Consider the following 18,821-nt stretch of genomic DNA (forward strand, 5'->3'; position numbering starts at 1 on the left):
GAAAAGCTGGTTTGATTAGCTATGGCTGTGACCGGCCTCTGACACATGCATTCCTAATCAAACCCAGTTCAGCTCTGATGCCAACTGTGCCACAGGTGCCTTTTCCTGGATCTGCACAATTGGTCACATCCTGTGCACAGCTGACTGCACTGTGCGAGCACCACTAATTCCAAAAAAATTTTCCCACCTGCACCGACATTTCCACTACAGGAAGTACTGGTTCTTACCTTCTGTAGTTCTGCACTGTGTGACTCATCAGATGTACAGCAGTTATTTAAATGATGCATGTGTACTGCATTTTTATGCCAAATATCAAAATCCCTACAGAACAAAACGAAAACTTCATTTGACTGGTCAGACATCCTGTGCACATACTGATCGAGCTCAACTCTCAGCTCTTTCTCATTTTTCAAACACTACACGCGGCAGCAAAATTACAGCAAATCAATCGCAGTGTCCCGTGATGCTGCACATTATGCGCCACTGCCTTGTGAATATTCTCCATTTCCCAGCTTCCAACAAGCCCACCTACTGTGCTGTCAACTTAAAATGCAGATAAATGATTAGGACAAAAGTCCTGTGTGACAGCTTTGCTTTATAAAGGAGCTTGCTGCAGCACTTACCTGAACTGTTGCCCGTAATGGAAATTGACGTCTTGTTAGCCATCTGTCTTGGTGAGAGTAAACCGAGGGTCATATTGGTGGAATTGGAGTCAGGCTGCTTTCCACACAGAAACATATTGATACTGCCAATCAGGTCGCCTTGGAAATTCAGTGAACTAGCAGCCTTAAAGGCCGTGGAGTTCTGCAACCTGGCCACCTGGAAATATCAAAGTAAGGACGAATAATTTTTAAGCAAAAGAAACACAAAAAACAACCAGTCAGTTCATGTGTACGTGATACCAGCACTAACCTCCTCAATCAGCGGTAAAGCATTTGCAGTGGTTTTTCCTATCAGCGTCGCCGCATCTGCTGCATTCAGGTTCAAAGCTGCTGGAAGCTTAAAAAGGACCAAACAAAACAATAAATATGTGCTGGGAATAATATTGAGCACTACTTTTAAAAAAGTGTACTTTTAGAAGTCCTCCAACTATCATGGGCATGATTTGTACACCCCGACTCTTAAGTGAAATCCACATTTTAGCTAAAAACACCAATTCAGAATCAACCCTTTTAATTTAAGTGCCATTATATTGGGAACACGCGACATTTCTTTCCATTTTGACATGTAAGTTGAATCCGAGCATCACCATCCTATCGCAAGCTAATAAAAGTTACATTAAAATGACAAGTGCTACTGTTCGTTTCAGTGACATTATGAAGGTGTCCAGTGTGAGCCTAATTAGAAGAGTTAAATGGCATGCCCTTTCAACCACTGCCATTTTCATGCATCAAGGCGCAACGCTGCGGCTGAGTTTCTAAATAAAACTCAAATGCTAAAAAAGAAGTGGTCTGAAGCTCACCGTCAGCAGCCTGCCTACTCATCGATTCTCGAGTGCTTCACCGAGGATCACTTTTACTGTTAGTGACTGAGTGGAGGACGAGGCACGGAGACGAGACAGAGACTGTTTTATGGCAAAAACGGCTGAAAACCCCCCTCTCAGTGATGGTAGAGTGAGAGGGAGAGATTACAGCAGTGTCACATTAATGTGAGCCATAGCAACAAAACAGATTTGTCAAGCTCTCTGTCTTTCTGAAGTCTCAGATGGTGAGTTGACTCTAAAAACAAGAGGCTCCAGCCCTACCCCAGTGACCCTGAATTGGATAAGGGTAAGAAAATACATGGATAGATGGTCCATCCAACCATCCATCGGAGAAACCACACGTATTAGGATTGAATCAAAACACCAAGACAAAAATGACTTTGACATTTCCATGACCCCTCGCCGAGCTACTCATTTCTTGAGGAATGCTTTTCATTCACCGTCGTTCACGCACATTACATCCTGATATTATTTCCAAAAAAATCCACCCTCAACCTTGTAAAAAGAAAACATCCAAATTACCCCTGGGCAATCACTACCTCAGTGATAAACTCTGACTTCTTCACTCGTCCTTTCCCTTATGTTACTGTTGTTATCGCAATCAATCAGCAACGTCGAGCCTTAAGTGCAAAGGCCCGATGCTCTTTCCCATCCATCTGCTTGAGGCGCTAAAGAGCTTTTCCACCGTATCTTGTCCGGCCTCTTCTTTTCTCTGCGTCTGAAAGTGCCTGTGGGCTTAAATTGTTCAAATGCTCTCTCCTGTGAACTTCCTGCCTTATCACTTATTTATTGGATTTGCTGTCCCATATACAGGATTTTCTCTCAAAGATAAAGTCAAAGAAAAGTGCACACTTTCATCACCTCAAAAGGGAACAGAAAGATTTAATAGAATTCAAGTAAATATTGTTTCAAACAAAGTCTCATCTGATCACGTGTTCCAGTGAAATTGCTGGAAAACGCAACAGTTTTCAAAGGCAGTGGCGAACGGAGAAGTAACCCTAACATAATGAGGAACTTACTGAGTCACTACTTAGCATGTAAAACGAATGTATTTCATAATGAAAAAGTTAGATTAGAGATTAGATGAAACTTTATTAATCCCTCGGGTGGGTTCCTCCGGGAAATTCAGTTTCCAGTAGCAAAGCACCGAAAGAAGTTTCATGTTACGGATACATTAAGGGGAATGAGAGTAAGGATATAAGCATAAATACACCATATATACACATATACACATATATAGATACAGAATATACAATATGGATAAATAGGATTGCTCATTTGAGTGAGTATATTGCACAGTGGTTATTGCACAGTCAAATATAAGAAAAAAGACAAAACAAAAAACAAATATTGCAAATATTGCACAGTGTAGAAAAGCACCTACAACTCAGTTGTTCCCGCCCTCCCTTGTCCCCCTGTTTCTCCTCCCTCTCCCCTCCAGTGAGGAGTTAAACAGTTTGATGGCGTGTGGGACAAAGGAGTTTTTAAGTCTGTTGGTTTTTGACTTGGGGAGAAGCAGCCTGTCGCTGAATAGGCTCCTCTGATTGTTTACGACCGTGTGCAGAGGATGCCCGGCATTGTTCATAATGTCCATCAGTTTCTTTAAGGTCCTCTTCTCTGCCACTGTCACCAGAGTGTCCAGCTTCATGCCGACCACAGAGCCAGCCTTCCTGATTAGTTTCTCCAGCCTGGATGAGTCCTTCTTTGCTGTGCTGCTCCCCCAACACACCACGCCATAGAAAAGGACTAGCTCATTGTTTAAGTTCATAGCTAAATCTAAAATAATCATTATCATCATTATTAATCATAATAATCATCACCTTATGAGTCATTAATCTACTGGCTGGATCTCAAACAAATAATCTACTATTATCCATTGTAATCCAGTTTAGAGGTTATTAGGGATGTGCTTATGAGTGACATGTTAATTACTAGATTGTGCTTTTGTAACTAACTATTAAAGATTACATGTACCAATTTCACCAGTTATCTCTGCCTCAGAATGTAAGGCATGAAACTACATTTGGCCTTGAAGGAATTATTAGCGAGATTTACATTTTCTTCATCTTTCAAAGTCAGTCGGAGAAACCTAACATTTAACTTTTAAATTAACCCAGCTGGCTGACACAGAATATATTTGTCTTTATTTCAATTTCACAGTAATTAAAGTAAACTCAAATAAGACATACAGAAAGAATATCCATAAATATTATCTTGTCCTTCAACGTTTGCTTTTTATTACTTAGGTCTCAATTTAGGGCGAGTATTGAGTTCAGCTCCCACACGGAAAATGTAAAAAGAAGAATGGGGAATTTTGGCATTTCATTTTTGCTTAGGCATGAACTTCACAACATCACAGCCAATAATTAATGACCATAACCATCAATTACACCAACACAGGCGGACAGGATAGCCTCGTGGATTAGAAAGATTAACTCAGCGGTGGAGGGTTAGTAGGCAAACCTTTCTTTCCCACCCTCTACAAATAGACTGTAGAGTTTGTAAAACAGCAGCTTGGTGCATAAATGTCTAACTTTACTTGAGAAGTTGCTAATAATAAATATGTAACATAAGGTCAAGTATTTTATATTCATTTTATTTTGCTACAGCTATACGCAACTGATCTTCGGTATGAGTGACGTCTGGCTCTAACTGACAATGTCAGCATGATGTCCCTTAGGGTGGGCATTAAATTAAACTTGGATGTAACCTGTTAGCCATCACAACATCTGGACATACTAAAAGGAGAAAAACTATAACTAGCTACACCAATCAATAGCCATAGCCTATGAGCCTAGAAGGTGATACCATGACAATCTCCAGTTGCTAAAGAACAATGTGTATTCCCTGGTGAGTGGGCACTGACTGCTAGGGGTGCAGATTACTGTGGTCACTCATACTGCGCATGGACAACACCAACTTCTTGTCCAGTTGTATTGAAACTTGATAAAGTGTGACACAAACCAGGAACTGAGTCCTACACAGCTGTGCCTTCCTGCAGCAAACATGCTGTTTGTGGCTGAAACTATCACATTTTGCAACACACTTGTTTGACTGCTGCTCAGAGAGCAGCTAGTGTGTGTCTGTAGACAAGTTGATGTCTACCATGCGAAATACAGGCGGCTGCTAGCAACCAAAGCAATTGCAAAGAGTGCAGGAGTGCATTTTTTGTGACCAGTAACACGCAGGAATACACGTTTTTCCCTAGCAACATGTGGCTGTCAGGTCTGTGTGACTGGGGCAAACAATGATCCATTGGAGTAATTAGTCTTTTAAAGGGACAAGTATTCTGAGAATGAAGGGCTACAATATTCTCCCGTTGATGTGGTGCTTCATGAGTGTTTGTGTTACAGCAAAAACAAACAGCAAAAAGTTCTTAAATGCCAATTTTGACTGTTTGACACTGTTCCTGTCCCAAAATACTTGTTTATAAATGTAACGTATTTATAACAGATGCAGGATCAGACATGTATTAACATTTCCTTATATAAGGTGAGCACAAAGAGGTCAAAATACATCATCCGAAATTGTGTTTCAAGTGCACCAGCAGTGGCTGACACATTACAAAAGCTTCATTTTAAATTTTTAATGGCACCTTCATTAGACCAGACGGCATAATTTGTAAGAATGCTAGATGTAGGTGACCTTGCAAAGAAGGAATTAGGGCTTTTTAAATGCCCAATCAGTGTAAATACTTTTCCAACAATGTACTATCCCTTCAGTTGTTGCTAATTGGGTCCAACTTACTATGCAAAAACTTCTTCAAGTCCCATCAAAGAGAAATTTAAAAAGTTGTGAGACCTGTGGGGGGACAGCTCACCTCAGAGAGCACTTTCCTTGCATCCAGGTTTTGCAGGAGTACTTGCTGGGTGTTAATCAGCTGCTGTGGAGTCAGGGAGCAGCTGACATTCTGAAAAGCCTTCTTTTCAGCTTGGCTTCTAAATTGGACATACTGATCCAGATCTGTCCCCTCACACAGGATGATCCTCAGGCTGTCTGGCCTCGGGATGCCCATCATCTGAAAAATAAACAACAGCCTCGGCAAAAGTTGGCAAACAGAAGAACTTTGGATCTGACCATATTTTATTTAATTATGTGTCATATCCTTTGGGTTGCTGTGCAAGCAGATGGTATGCTAAATTGCTTTTCGGAACAGGAGCTAAAATACTGCTTTGATTTTAAATGTGTTTTTAAATCCACAGATATTTATACAAAAAAAACAGAACTTCGTGCACCACAGTGGCAAAAGCAAAAAGTGTGATAGACACAAACAATAGCATCCCCTCACAGATAACTATGGACATAGAAAACACCTGCTGTTTCACCCTCATCTTTCCGAGTGCAGCACTTGCAGCACATTTGCTGTTTTGAACTTTTTTAGTAAAATTTAAATTCCTCTATTTACACAAAAAAGGTGTTGTCCCATATTCCTAATTAGCTGGGATTCTTAACACACTACCACCGTGCTGGTAGGGGTGTGAAGCGATACTTACTGGATTGATCTGAATCCGGGCATTCATGAGGCTTTCAGCCACCGCTGTTGGCACCGATAAATCTTGTTTCAGATGTGTGGAGAAAGTTTCATTGTCTCGTAGAATATTCCTCAGGATGACTGGATGAATTTAAAGAGAAAATAGAGTTAGTGTTACTTTATTAAAAAGCTGCTGTTTAATATGCATCAACATTTGATTGGCTCCTTTTTGACACAAGCCTTGTTTTGATAGCTTTGGCTATGAGTCCTCCTCGCTCACCATCTGCACTGCAGATATTCTGCAGCCAACAGGCTGTATGTCTCTGCCTCCGTTCTGTGTTTGGTTTCTATACTACTCTAAACAAATGGGAATGCATGCAGAAATCTGTGCGCCGAGTGTGCCATTTGCCCTAATGGACACCAATGCCAAACATGAAGGAGAGCCAAACCTAACAGGGTAGCAGCCCTTTCACCACGGAAGGTCAGTCCACACAAAGCACCAGAGGATTTATTCTGTTGTTGAAAGGACAAGGTTAAAGCTTAAGTCTCTGTCTTCAAAATCACTGCAGTGCAGCCAGTGAGCAAAATGTTACACTACAACATTAAATCTATAAAAATAAGAAAACCTCCTGTGTATCTCTATGTGTGCAGGTCTCAGAACAAAGTGGAAAAGCAGGAGCGAAGACTCTGATTTGGTTTTGTTATGCCTGTTGCTTTGAGTGGCATTACAGCCTGATAAATTTCAGTTTAAATGAGATGACAGTTGCAATTAAATCCTTCACTGGCACAAGTAGGGGGTGAACACTTGAGCTGCACGAGTATGTGAGGGGAGACAATTTGTTGCTAAACATGTACCAGATTGTTAACCAGCCATTTTCTCCTGATTAGCAGCCAACAGATAGCATTTAAAAAAGAGGACGTTTCTAAACCAGTCCTCGCTGCACGCTGACAGTCACCGTAGCAGGGATCCTACTAACAACACCATACTATTCAGCATGCACTCTCTGCTTGCTGGGCCTCCAACATTTGCGACTGACGCGGCGGGCCGGGGGTGGAGGGGGGGGGGAGGTGAGGGAGGGGGACATAATGTAATTAAATGATCACTTTTGTATTTGTACTACAGGCAAGTCAGTCAATTATCTGGATGGGGGAGGAAAGGGAGGAAGTCACTTGTGCCAGGCTATTCAGGGTTCAATTAGTATGAATGTTTGGTGAAAATAACTGGAAATAATTACACACTTTGATACACTAAGCTAACCTTATACGAGGCCTCGCGACTCCCGCTGAGCACATATTATTATGCTCCCCGTCGCTACAGGGGCATCAGGAGGGACTGACAGGGTTAGATTACAAGGAAGCAGAACATGCTCCGCGCTCTTCCCGAACACCGTTGGCTTTCTGATTGAGGAGACCACCGGAGTGTTTTTAATCAACCCGTGGATTAAAAAAAAAAGAAAGAAACAAAGAGGAGGACAACACAATCACCTTTGCTAGCGTAGTGTTTTGATAGTACTCCATTCCCCATTCTTGTTAGTGACCTTTTGTGCTCCCGCCTCAGACAGCGAGTCCCATTAATTACACCCCGGCTTAGATCTCTGATGGATTTAATCTTGTATATTACAAGCCAGCGACCCCTAAATGCAAATGGCCCACGAGCCGTTTGTTGAACAGCAGAAACCTCGCTCCCCCCTCACCCGCCCACCCCCGCTTTGCCTTTTTGCAAATTAGGTGCTGTATGAAAATCTGAATATCATCAGGCTAAATGAGCCTAATGCAAAGCAGCAACTTATCAAGACAAACGATCTGTCAGTCTGGATGGCAAATTGCATCATAAATAATCACACGCCATTGTTTTTGAGGGATAAAGGGGAATAACAAATCCTCCAACTTGTCATCCTCATGAAGGGGATACTTTTCTTGATGGAGAGTACTTAACAAAGGCAAAGCAGAGTGATTGTTGCTGATGCTGATTATTTATTATATCAATTATATTTTGAAGCATTAGTCAGTACCAGCAAAACTCTGATGCCTAAAAAGAAAAATGCACCCCTTGACCTTGTCGCTCGTCACCAGTTTCTGCAGTATTTCTTGATAATGGCTTCAAAATAGGTTTTTGATATAGCTCATCAAGATTTCAATAATCAAATGACCATTAGTGGTACCACTGAACTTACCATTAGCGGAGTTAGGCTGTGACAAAATTGAAGCCCACTGGTCAACACCATTTGCTAGCAGCTGGGCCCTGCTGAGAATAGATTTGTCCACCAGGGAAGTTTGCAGCTCTATCAACATCCCAGAAATTCTGGTGAATTGAAAAGAGAAAAAACAAACATTTACTCTAAATGTTCTTAAAAATATCAATATCAACAGTTTCTAATCTAAGCGCAGTGCATCACGCTAAGAGACATGAAGAATGCACATCATTTTTTGACATCTACGTGGTAGTGTCTTGTGAAATTGTCCCCCAGGATGAGACGGTAAAACTGTGACATATGCTAGTATGCTAACGTGTGCAAATTCAAAATGTGGGACATTTACGGAGTGATTGAATTATCTAAAAATAGTTGCTGTGCAGAAAACTGTCCAGAGGTGCACGAGAAGATGATCTTGAACAGAATATCAGCCAAATCAGCTGAGCTTTTAGATTTTTAGTGGCCCATTCCCAAAACTTCGTAATCATGCCTCGTTTATAAATTCCTAAAAGACAGAAAAAGAACATCCCAGTACATACATGGAGTTGTCAAAGTTATTGACTTGGCCTGGTGTCTCTCCTGGAGTTGGATAAGGCAAACAGGGATTTTCAAGGTTGCACACCATACCCTGAATCCAGGGAATCACACCAGCTGATGGCATGGCTTTATTAGGGTAGTGACCTTTGAAAGGAATAGAGATGAATACTTATTAATCTAACCATGTTCATGACATTTCTTTTTTCTTGTCCAAAATCTGCAAAAAGTTGACGAGTTAAAAGTTGTTAATGGATTCACAAAACAAAATGTATTATTGCAACTAGGCTTGTACTTACATTGGCCTTTGTAAATTGGTTGCGTAGTGGTCCGCACCCCCACCAGTATGAAGAAGAGAAACAGAGGCCATAGTATTTCAATGACCAGTCGCACCTACACAAAGGAAAAGGTATTTTCATTTGATTAATTTGCTGTGAATGATAGCGTGTCTAAATCTACTGATTTCTTTGCTTGCTTAGCAAGTATATTAGCTTACCTATAGCAGGTTAGCTTAGCTTAGCAAGTATATTAGCTTACCTATAGCAGGTTAGCTTAGCTTAGCAAGACAATAAAGCTTAAAATACAAACTTTTTTTACCCTTGGTTTGGTATGGATTAAATTAATGAGATACCAGCTTATTTTATTACCTCTGGACAGAATCAGGGTAGCTGTTAAATATTAGGTCTCTCTCCTCCAAGTCTCTGTTAGTACATGACTTAATAATTGATCAACAAATCAATTTACTCTGCCTTACAGAAACCTGGTTGCAGGATGATTGTGTTAGTTTAAATGAATCAACACCCCCGAGTCATTCTAACTACCAGAAATCTTGAAGCACAGGCCGAGGGGGCGGTGTGGCAGCAATTTTTCACACCAGCCTATTAATTAAGGAAAGACCAAGACAGACTTTTAATTCATTTGAAAGCCTGACGCTTAGCCTTGTCCACCCCAGCTGTAAAACTCAGAAACCAGTCTTACTTGTTATCATCTATCGTCCACCTGGGCCTTACACTGAGTTTCTGTCTGACTTCTCAGACTTTTTATCTGTTTTAGTTCTCAGCTCAGATAAAATAATTATTGTGGGTGATTTTAACATCCATGTAGATGCTAAAAATGACAGCCTCAACATGGCATTTAATCTGTTATTAGAGTCAATTGGCTTCTCTCAAAATGTAAAAGAACCCACCCACCACTTTAATCACACTCTAGATCTTGTTTTAACATATGGCATAGAAACTGAACATGTAACAGTGTTTCCTGAAAACCCTCTCCTGTCTGATCATTTCCTGATAACATTTACATTTACAATAATTGATTACACAGTAGTGGAGAGCAGACTTTATCACACTAGATGTCTTTCTGAAAGCGCTGTAACTAAGTTTAAGAATATAATCCACCCACTGTTATCATCTTCAATGCCCTGTACCAACACAGAGCAGAGCAGCTATCTGAACGCTACTCCAACAGAGGTTGATTATCTTGTTAATAATTTTACCTCCTCACTACGTACGACTCTGGATACTGTAGCTCCAGTGAAAACCAAGGTCTCTAATCAGAAGTACCTGACTCCGTGGTATAATTCTCAAACACGTAGCCTAAAGCAGATAACTCGTAAGCTGGAGAGGAAATGGCGTGTCACAAATTTAGAGGATCATCATTTAGCCTGGAGAAATAGTTTGTTGCTTTATAAGAAAGCCCTCCGCAAAGCCAGAACATCTTACTATTCATCACTGATTGAAGAAAATAAGAACAACCCCAGGTTTCTCTTCAGCACTGTAGCCAGGCTGACAAAAAGTCAGAGCTCTTTTGAGCCAACCATCCCTTTAACGTTAACTAGTAATGACTTCATGAACTTCTTCACAAATAAAATTTTTTATCATTACAGAAAAAATTACCAATAATCATCCCACAGATGTAATATTATCTACAGCTACTCTTAGTACCATTGATGTTAAGTTAGACTCTTTTTCTCCAATTGATCTTTCTGAGTTAACTTCAATAATTACTTCCATCAACGTGTCTTTTAGACCCCATTCTTACAAAACTGCTCAAAGAAGTCCTGCCATTAATTAATTCTTCGATCTTGAATATGATCAACCTATCTTTAATAATCGGCTATGTACCACAGGCCTTCAAGGTGGCTGTAGTTAAACCTTTACTCAAAAAGCCATCTCTAGAACCAGCAGTCTTAGCTAATTATAGGCCAATCTCCAACCTTCCTTTCATATCAAAAATCCTTGAAAGAGGAATAGCTTATTTGAAGAGTTTCAGTCAGGGTTCAGAGCTCATCACAGCACAGAAACAGCTTCAGTGAAGGTTAGAAATGATCTTCTTATGGCCTCTGACAGTGGACTCATCTCTGTGCTTGTCCTGCTAGACCTTAGTGCAGCATTCGATACTGTTGACCATAATATCCTATTAGAGCGATTAGAACATGCTGTAGGTATTACAGGTACTGTGCTGCAGTGGTTTGTATCATATCTATCTAATAGACTCCAATTTGTGCATGTAAATGGAGAGTCCTCTTCACACACTGAGGTTAATTATGGAGTTCCACAGGGTTCAGTGCTAGGACCAATTCTATTTACATTATACATGCTTCCCTTAGGCAGCATCATCAGAAGACATAGCATACATTTTCACTGCTATGCAGATGACACCCAGCTCTATCTATCTATGAAGCCAGATAACACACACCAATTAGTTAAACTGCAGGAATGTCTTAAAGACATAAAGACCTGGATGGCCGCTAACTTTCTGCTTCTTAATTCAGATAAAACTGAGGTTATTGTACTCGGCCCAGAAAATCGTAGAAATATGGTATCTAACCAGATTCATACTCTGGATGGCATTACCTTGGCTTCCAGTAACACTGTGAGGAACCTTGGAGTCATTTTTGACCAGGACATGTCCTTCAAAGCACATATTAAACAAATATGTAAGACTGCTTTCTTCCATTTGCGCAACATCTCTAAAGTTAGAAATATCCTGTCTCAGAGTGACGCTGAAAAACTAGTTCATGCATTTATTACTTCCAGGCTGGACTACTGTAATTCATTACTATCAGGATGTCCAAAAAACTCACTGAAGAGCCTTCAGCTAATCCAAAATGCTGCAGCAAGAGTCCTGACAGGGACTAGAAAGAGAGAGCATATTTCTCCTGTTTTGGCTTCCCTTCATTGGCTTCCTGTTAAATCCAGAATTGAATTCAAAATCCTGCTCCTCACATACAAGGTCTTAAATAATCAGGCCCCATCTTATCTTAATGACCTTGTAGTACCATATCACCCTATTAGAGCACTTCACTCTTACACTGCAGGCCTACTTGTTGTTTCTAGAGTATTTAAAAGTAGAATGGGAGGCAGAGCCTTCAGTTTTCAGGCCCCTCTTCTGTGGAACCAGCTTCCAGTTTGGATTCAGGAGACAGACACTATCTCTACTTTTAAGATTAGGCTTAAAACTTTCCTTTTTGCTAAAGCATATAGTTAGGGCTGGACCAGGTGACCCTGAATCCTCCCTTAGTTATGCTGCAATAGACGTAGGCTGCCGGGATTCCCATGATGCATTGAGTTTTTCCTTTCCAGTCACCTTTCTCACTCACTATGTGTTAATAGACCTCTCTGCATTGAATCATATCTGTTATTAACCTCTATCTCTCTTCCACGGCATGTCTTTATCCTGTCTTCCTTCTCTCACCCCAACCGGTCGCAGCAGATGGCCCCGCCCCTCCCTGAGCCAGGTTCTGCCGGAGGTTTCTTCCTGTTAAAAGGGAGTTTTTCCGTTCCACTGTCGCCAGAGTGCTTGCTCATAGGGGGTCATATGATTGTTGGGTTTTTCTCTGTATCTGTGAAGCGCCATGAGGCGACTTTTGTTGTGATTTGGCGCTATATAAATAAAATTGAATTGAAAATTGAATTAAATTGTTTCTCTATTTCCAATCTGTATGTCAAGATTAGCTAATTGGAGTTTGAGCTGTAGACTAAGGGCACCAGCAGTCTAATTCAATCATAAAAACACTCTAATGTCAGCGACTAGCAGCAGGCGTTGGTGGTGTTCTGCAGAAAAAACACTGGGTATATTAATTAAAACGTCAAAGCTACAGAGTTGTTTACAATTTGAAATTATTATTCAAAGACATACATGTCTATTGCTATATATACATATATTTTCTGCAAACCCAATAATGCTGATTTCGGAGTCAAGAACCATTAAAGATTGACAGAAAATAACTTCATGCCCTGTATAGGTGAGACTTTTCATCTCCCTGTATATTTACAATGTAGATACTAAGCATAAGATTGAGAGAGCAGTCTCTGCTTGTGACTCCCCAAGCTGAAGCTATCACTCACTCCTTATCATCGCCTTGCCCACTCAATCCTCTCCTGGATGAAGAATGTCAACCACTTTCTTACTTTAATACAACCACTTTATGCCCGCTAGCAGGAAAGTGCCCCATGTGACACGACAGCTTTTCATTTTAACTTAGTATAATACATACACCAGTCGGCCACAACATTAAAACCATCATGACCTAATGTTTTTCAGCAGAAAACTGACTGCACTGAACTGCATTGCCTCTGCTAGCAGCTACTCGCCAACCCCTCCCTGCTTAAAAAACATGCCTGCTTCCATTGCTCTCCATTGTAGCTACTATCAGAAGTGCACAGGGACATACATATGTGTCTGTGTTTTCTGACATGGCTCCATCATAGCCAGCTTTAAGGTTTGTGCTATAGTAGCTGCACAGCACAGCCTTTGCTCCCTACATGCATCAATAAACCCTCATGGGTTTGCTGGTTGTTCATTGCACCTCTTTTTGTACGCACTAACCAGAGAACCAAGAAGCTGTTTTAGTGTTTTACAGATGATTCAACCACCTGTTTCTGCTTGTAACGCATAAACTTCAAGAGCAAGCCTACTCACTTGCTACCTAATGCAGCCCACCCTTTCACAGGTGCCACTGGAACAAAATAATCAGTGTCATTCATTTCACTTCTCAGTGGTTTTAATATCGTGCCTGATCAGTACCTAGTCTTTTTTTATTATAGTTATTACAGGTTCAAGCTTACACCTTTACCAAACTCACCTACACAGTAACTCTTACAGTGCTGTCAATGTGAACCTTTCTTTACGTGTCAAGTGAGGGTAACACACGCTGTAACAAAAAGTCAATTCATGCCTGCTATGAAGTGGTTTCAGCAGAGTTATATGCTTCTCCACAAATAATTACACAGCATATATAAAAATTGAACTGTTAAAACTTCAGCTCATTCTTCCTTGACTTGTAAGTGCCAACTTCCTGCCAGCTGGGGTTTGCATGGCCCTTGTTACATTCATCACTCACCAACTCCTAATCTTCATGCACTCCCAGCGTTTCTGTTAAAGTAACCAGCTTAGAGCAAACGGCTGGAGAGCCTCAGTCAGCAAACTCCCCCCTATTAGCGCTTCTGCAAAATGTTCGGACTTTGTATTTGACAGCACATCCAGATAATAAGTGAAGACATCCGTTATTATCTTCATGATTAAAGCGCAGAGCAGGCAGAGGTGAAGAAAATGCAATAATATATATTGCTTGCTTTGCTGTGGCACCATGGAGACCTTATAAGTGAGTCTGAGCACATTTCATTTAGTTCACTTGGCATTTAGGGATATAGTGAATCTTCAGTTGTAGAATTTGTCAATGAATAAAACTGCAGAAAATCACGTTGCATATATTTCAAAGAAACTAGATAGAATTTAAAATGTAGTCCTTTAATTCCTTCTAGTCTATGTGCCAGTGAGGATGTAGCTCTGCTGAGAGGGTGAATTATCATAATGTATGCCAAAGAAAAGGCCTGGAGAGGGAACACAGATCATGGGGGACTTTCTCAATGTCTGGCTCCCCAGGCATTTGCCATCGGACACTAGAGTCTTTGTGAATAGATAATCTTCTCCTATGAAATTATGTGGAATACTGGACCATAAAATCAGTTTCATGCCTGTTATAAAATCTTAAAATGCTTGGTGAGGCATTCATATAATTGGTCATTAACCTCCACAAGCCCTCCAGAAGCACCATTGTCCTTGCTAACTCCCACTGGTTTTGTCTAATAACAATATTTCATGTTGACATTGGCCAAATATCCTACATCCCATGCACAAAACCACTGCTGTCCTCTTACATATTATTGAGGAAAAGTAGTTGCATATTTCTCCCTGTTACAAAAAGAGCCCACACTGTTCTTTCTGCTGGTTGGTAAAATTAACAAGGGAGGAACGTTTCCCAGAAATAAAGTTGTAAAATTGCAAATGACTTTGCCTTGAGTTATTCCAAGAAAGTACAAACTTTGATGAAATGTCTGAAGATGTCGTTTGTTCTGCTCAGGTAACAGGCACACTGCTGCGCTCGAACCCCCAACAAAACAAGTGGGCGGATGCGACTGCGAGGGTATAAATCAAACACATTGCAGCTTTCTACAGCAGCAATATCTGCCTCTAACAAGGCTTACAAGATTCCTTGACAACCGGTCGAGGCCCTTGGAATGCCGCTGCAACTGTTATCTTCCCGCAGCATGTGAACTGCTGGTCAGTGCGGGTGATACGGCAGGCAATTATGTCCGCCCACGTACGTGAGCAAGGGACAATTGTTTGAAAAAGTTTTCTGAATGAAATACATCTACTAGGCTCGCATTCATATGAAAAGAATTCTGATATTGTTTCTTATAAATCTAAAGCTTTATTATTTTTACTTAAATTAGAAATGCTTCAAGAGAAGTGTGCACAATTTTCAAGAAGAAAAATTCAGCTGCTAACTCTTGAAATGGATAAAGTATCTTGTGTGGTAAGGGGCACAGGGTTTTAGTTGACGCAGACAAGGGCTCAAAAAAGTCCCAGTGAAACGCCTCCTCGTCCCTTTCAAACAGGAAATGGTCAATATTTTGTTGTCCGTCTTTGACTTGGCATTTATGTGGTTTTTTAATGTGTATTAGCACTCGTTACATAAATGTTTGAAATAAAGATTTGATTGATTGACTGAGTTGTTTCAATGAGAGAAGATCCTGTAACTTTAACTGTTACAGGACTTAAACTGTAAAGTTTAAGTTTAATAACTTATTTTATTTTGAAAAGAATATTTAGCATTTAAGAAAAGTTGATTTTGCTTTGTGTCTTCCGCCACTTATAGCGGCAAATTCTAGCATGGCACACTTGGAAAATAATTGGAAATTGGAATTGGTCAAGAGAACTGTCTTTATAGTGACATTACAGCTGGCCACACTTGTTGTTATCATAACTTGATAACAAGCTTGAAGTGCTGACTTAACATAAGAAGCAAAAGCAGGTGAAATCAGACGAGGTGTAATTGCTGAAAACATCCGATGTTAAGTTGAGTCCCTTTATGAGCACTTAAAGTGCTGAAAATGCTCATGAATGCACAACACCTAAAAAAAACCTAACAGCTTGAGGTGAAGCGGTGGACGTGTCTGTCAGTGAAGGAATGAAAACAGCTAAAATGTCAGCTGAACTGTAGTCAGTGATAGTAGTTCCCTTCTGTACTTAAGTCCGAGGGCAGCAGAGATATGAGAAAGAAAATTTGGCGTATTGCTTGAAAAGTGAAAATGAATAACCTTTAAATGTGTGGTCATGTTTTCGTAAACTGTAATGACACTACTCTTTATGGGTAACAGTGGTCAGGCCGTTCGTTGGAGAACAGAAAGAAAATTTGCCCTTCAAACAAAGCGTTTAACATTTGTCACTCCCTATCCATTTCCACTGGGCCAAAGACTGGCTTTGTTAGAAGTAAAATCCAGCCAATGTGACATAACATGCACAGGAGATGGATCACCAAAAATTGAAGGTGACACTTTGAATTGGTCAGCATTAAGGTAAGATTGTTCTTGTTCTCTAAGGGGAGAGTTAAAGGGGCTTACTTCTATAGTAGACAATTTTCCTAGTAAATCCCTCCTATTACCTTTCCCTCCCATGAATAACTTAGTCGCCCTTGATAACACAACCCTGGGACCACATCCTCATTTTCTCTCCATTGCTGACCAATTTTAGCAGATATAGGTTGATTTGCAAAGGGGTGGTGGTGGTGGGGTTAGTGCACAGAAGTGTACCTTTTGTCTCTTCCGTAGAGTGAAGTTCTTCCACAGGAGCAGAGTGAACTGCGTCAGGAGACCCATTACGGCTTATCCTGGCAATATCCTGCCAAAGCGTCGCTATGGCAACTGGCCCACTTAATAAACCCTGGAGGGAATAAAAGGCAGAGTTTGGTTTTAATACAGAAGAGCAATGCATCTTGGGGGAGTGCCACTAATCATTCACTTCCCCAGGCCTTGGGGCTTATGGTGCAGCACCTGTTCTAAGAATTATTATCACCTACACTCAGCACATCTCAGGATGGGGGCTCAGCTCGTGGAGGTTACGCAGTTCGGGTCTAGCAGTCAAAGAGTCTTTATTAAGGACCGTGCGGTTGTTTTATATATACTGCTTATTAAACAAGTATATCAAAGCAAAATCTCTTTTTTTGCTGTTGTTTTGCCTTTAAAGGAGGAACGTAGACTCTAGTCTTTGCCTCATTGACTACACTTGTGCAAATTCCCTGTCTATTAATCAGTCTCTTTAGTGACCAGAGAACAATAAAAGTCAGGGGGGAAAAATACATGGGCAACTGCATCACTTTTCATGTGGACCAAAGACTGCCATAAAATATTTATTACATATTTTACTATCTACTCACCCCTGATTACACAGATAATAAACAAATAGGTCTGCTGTGTCATTTTTACACTGCTACATCAAGTATGACCTTTATTAAAAACTCCACAGCTGACAGTCCTCCCACTGACTACGGTTAATTTATCTGCTCGTCGTGGCATCCGAATCAGTCCGCTGAGCATGTCGGTCCGAGTTGCTATTAGTTTCATGCTTTCAAAGAAAAGGCACATGCTCAGGTGTAACATATGCCTACGGATTCCTACGTACGGGCATTAGCCTGCGTTTCTACATCAATTTAAAGTTTTTATGCGAGCAATTAATGTAAGAATGGTCAATTTGACTGCACATATAACCGCAGCAGCTGGGCACGCACACATTTAACATAAACATTTATAATATATTAAAAGAAAACAGTGGAGGACTCACACATACATGATTTCTGTTAGAGAGCACACTGCAAAATGTGAGAACTTTACTGATGAAGTCATACATCATCTGTAAACATTTACAAACAATACATGAAATAAACATGATATATTAATAATTTATTTATTCTGCATTTTCTAAAATGCAAACATATTTAATACTTATACACCTACAGTGTCATAGTTACAAAAGGTAAGGGCCCATATGCAAAACTTTCTGTCCGGCAGGTGTTGATGACAAACTTGCTCCATCACGCTGGTGTGACAAAAGTCTACAGACTGTTTGCATGAGTGATGAACACAGGCGATAAGCAAACAGATGGACTGACAGGCCACGAGTGGAAAGGTAGGATAGTAAAAAAACAGAACTTTACAGGTGAAACTGAATGAACTCTGGGCACACAGTTTAAGAAAGGTGGGAAACAAGATAAGACAAGCAGTGATGAAGATGACCAGATGTCGAAAACATGGGGAAAATATGTGGGTACGATACTTAAAAACACAACAAAAGAACCAAGAAACCAGAATGGCAGCAATCCAATAGCTTATCAGGACCGCAATCCATCACGGTTCCAAGGTAACTGCCTATAAGTCGCCTGTAAATCCACAAATGTGACCTTGACTTTGAGCACAGTTCGAGTACAAATCTGTTACGTGTGAGTAAAACCCGACCAACACTCTAGGACTGGGACGTCAAAGTCATTTTGCACTGTGGACCCTGTGACGTCCGCTTTGATGTTAAGAAGCCCGGACGACTGAACGTTAACTAAACGTTAACTAACACCTGAGGTATTTTAATATAAGGACAGGCAATGAAATACTGCTTTAACTGCAATAAACTGTTAACTTACACAAATCATCCTTCAAAAACAAAAAGGAATTCTTCTTTGTTAACTGAAAGGATGTTTTGTGTTTTGTTGTTGCTTTTATCATTAAGGCACTGTGAAAAAAAAATTCTCTATAGCAGATAGTGAAAAACAGGAGCTTTCTGTAATCTGTTTATCTATTACTTAATTACT

General features: G+C 40.5%; 1 protein-coding gene across 1 annotated transcript in view; it reads right to left on the bottom strand.

Annotated features, from left to right (window-relative positions):
* The window catches only part of LOC146391370 (phospholipid-transporting ATPase ABCA1), a 195,427-nt gene that overhangs the window by 167,078 nt on the left and 9,528 nt on the right, over positions 1–18,821 (bottom strand). The window contains exons 2-9 of the mRNA XM_084924249.1: positions 16,777–16,906; positions 8,980–9,073; positions 8,686–8,827; positions 8,129–8,256; positions 5,977–6,095; positions 5,304–5,501; positions 913–999; positions 624–819 (exon numbers count right to left, since the gene is read on the bottom strand). Of these exons, the coding sequence (XP_084780375.1) occupies positions 624–819; positions 913–999; positions 5,304–5,501; positions 5,977–6,095; positions 8,129–8,256; positions 8,686–8,827; positions 8,980–9,073; positions 16,777–16,842 (1,030 nt within the window). The 5' untranslated portion in view covers positions 16,843–16,906. The remainder of the gene's footprint in view (positions 1–623; positions 820–912; positions 1,000–5,303; positions 5,502–5,976; positions 6,096–8,128; positions 8,257–8,685; positions 8,828–8,979; positions 9,074–16,776; positions 16,907–18,821) is intronic.

The sequence above is a fragment of the Perissodus microlepis genome, chromosome 3 (genome assembly GCF_051167445.1).
Source record: "Perissodus microlepis isolate ML-2025 ecotype Zambia chromosome 3, ASM5116744v1, whole genome shotgun sequence".
NCBI classification, from domain to species: domain Eukaryota; kingdom Metazoa; phylum Chordata; class Actinopteri; order Cichliformes; family Cichlidae; genus Perissodus; species Perissodus microlepis.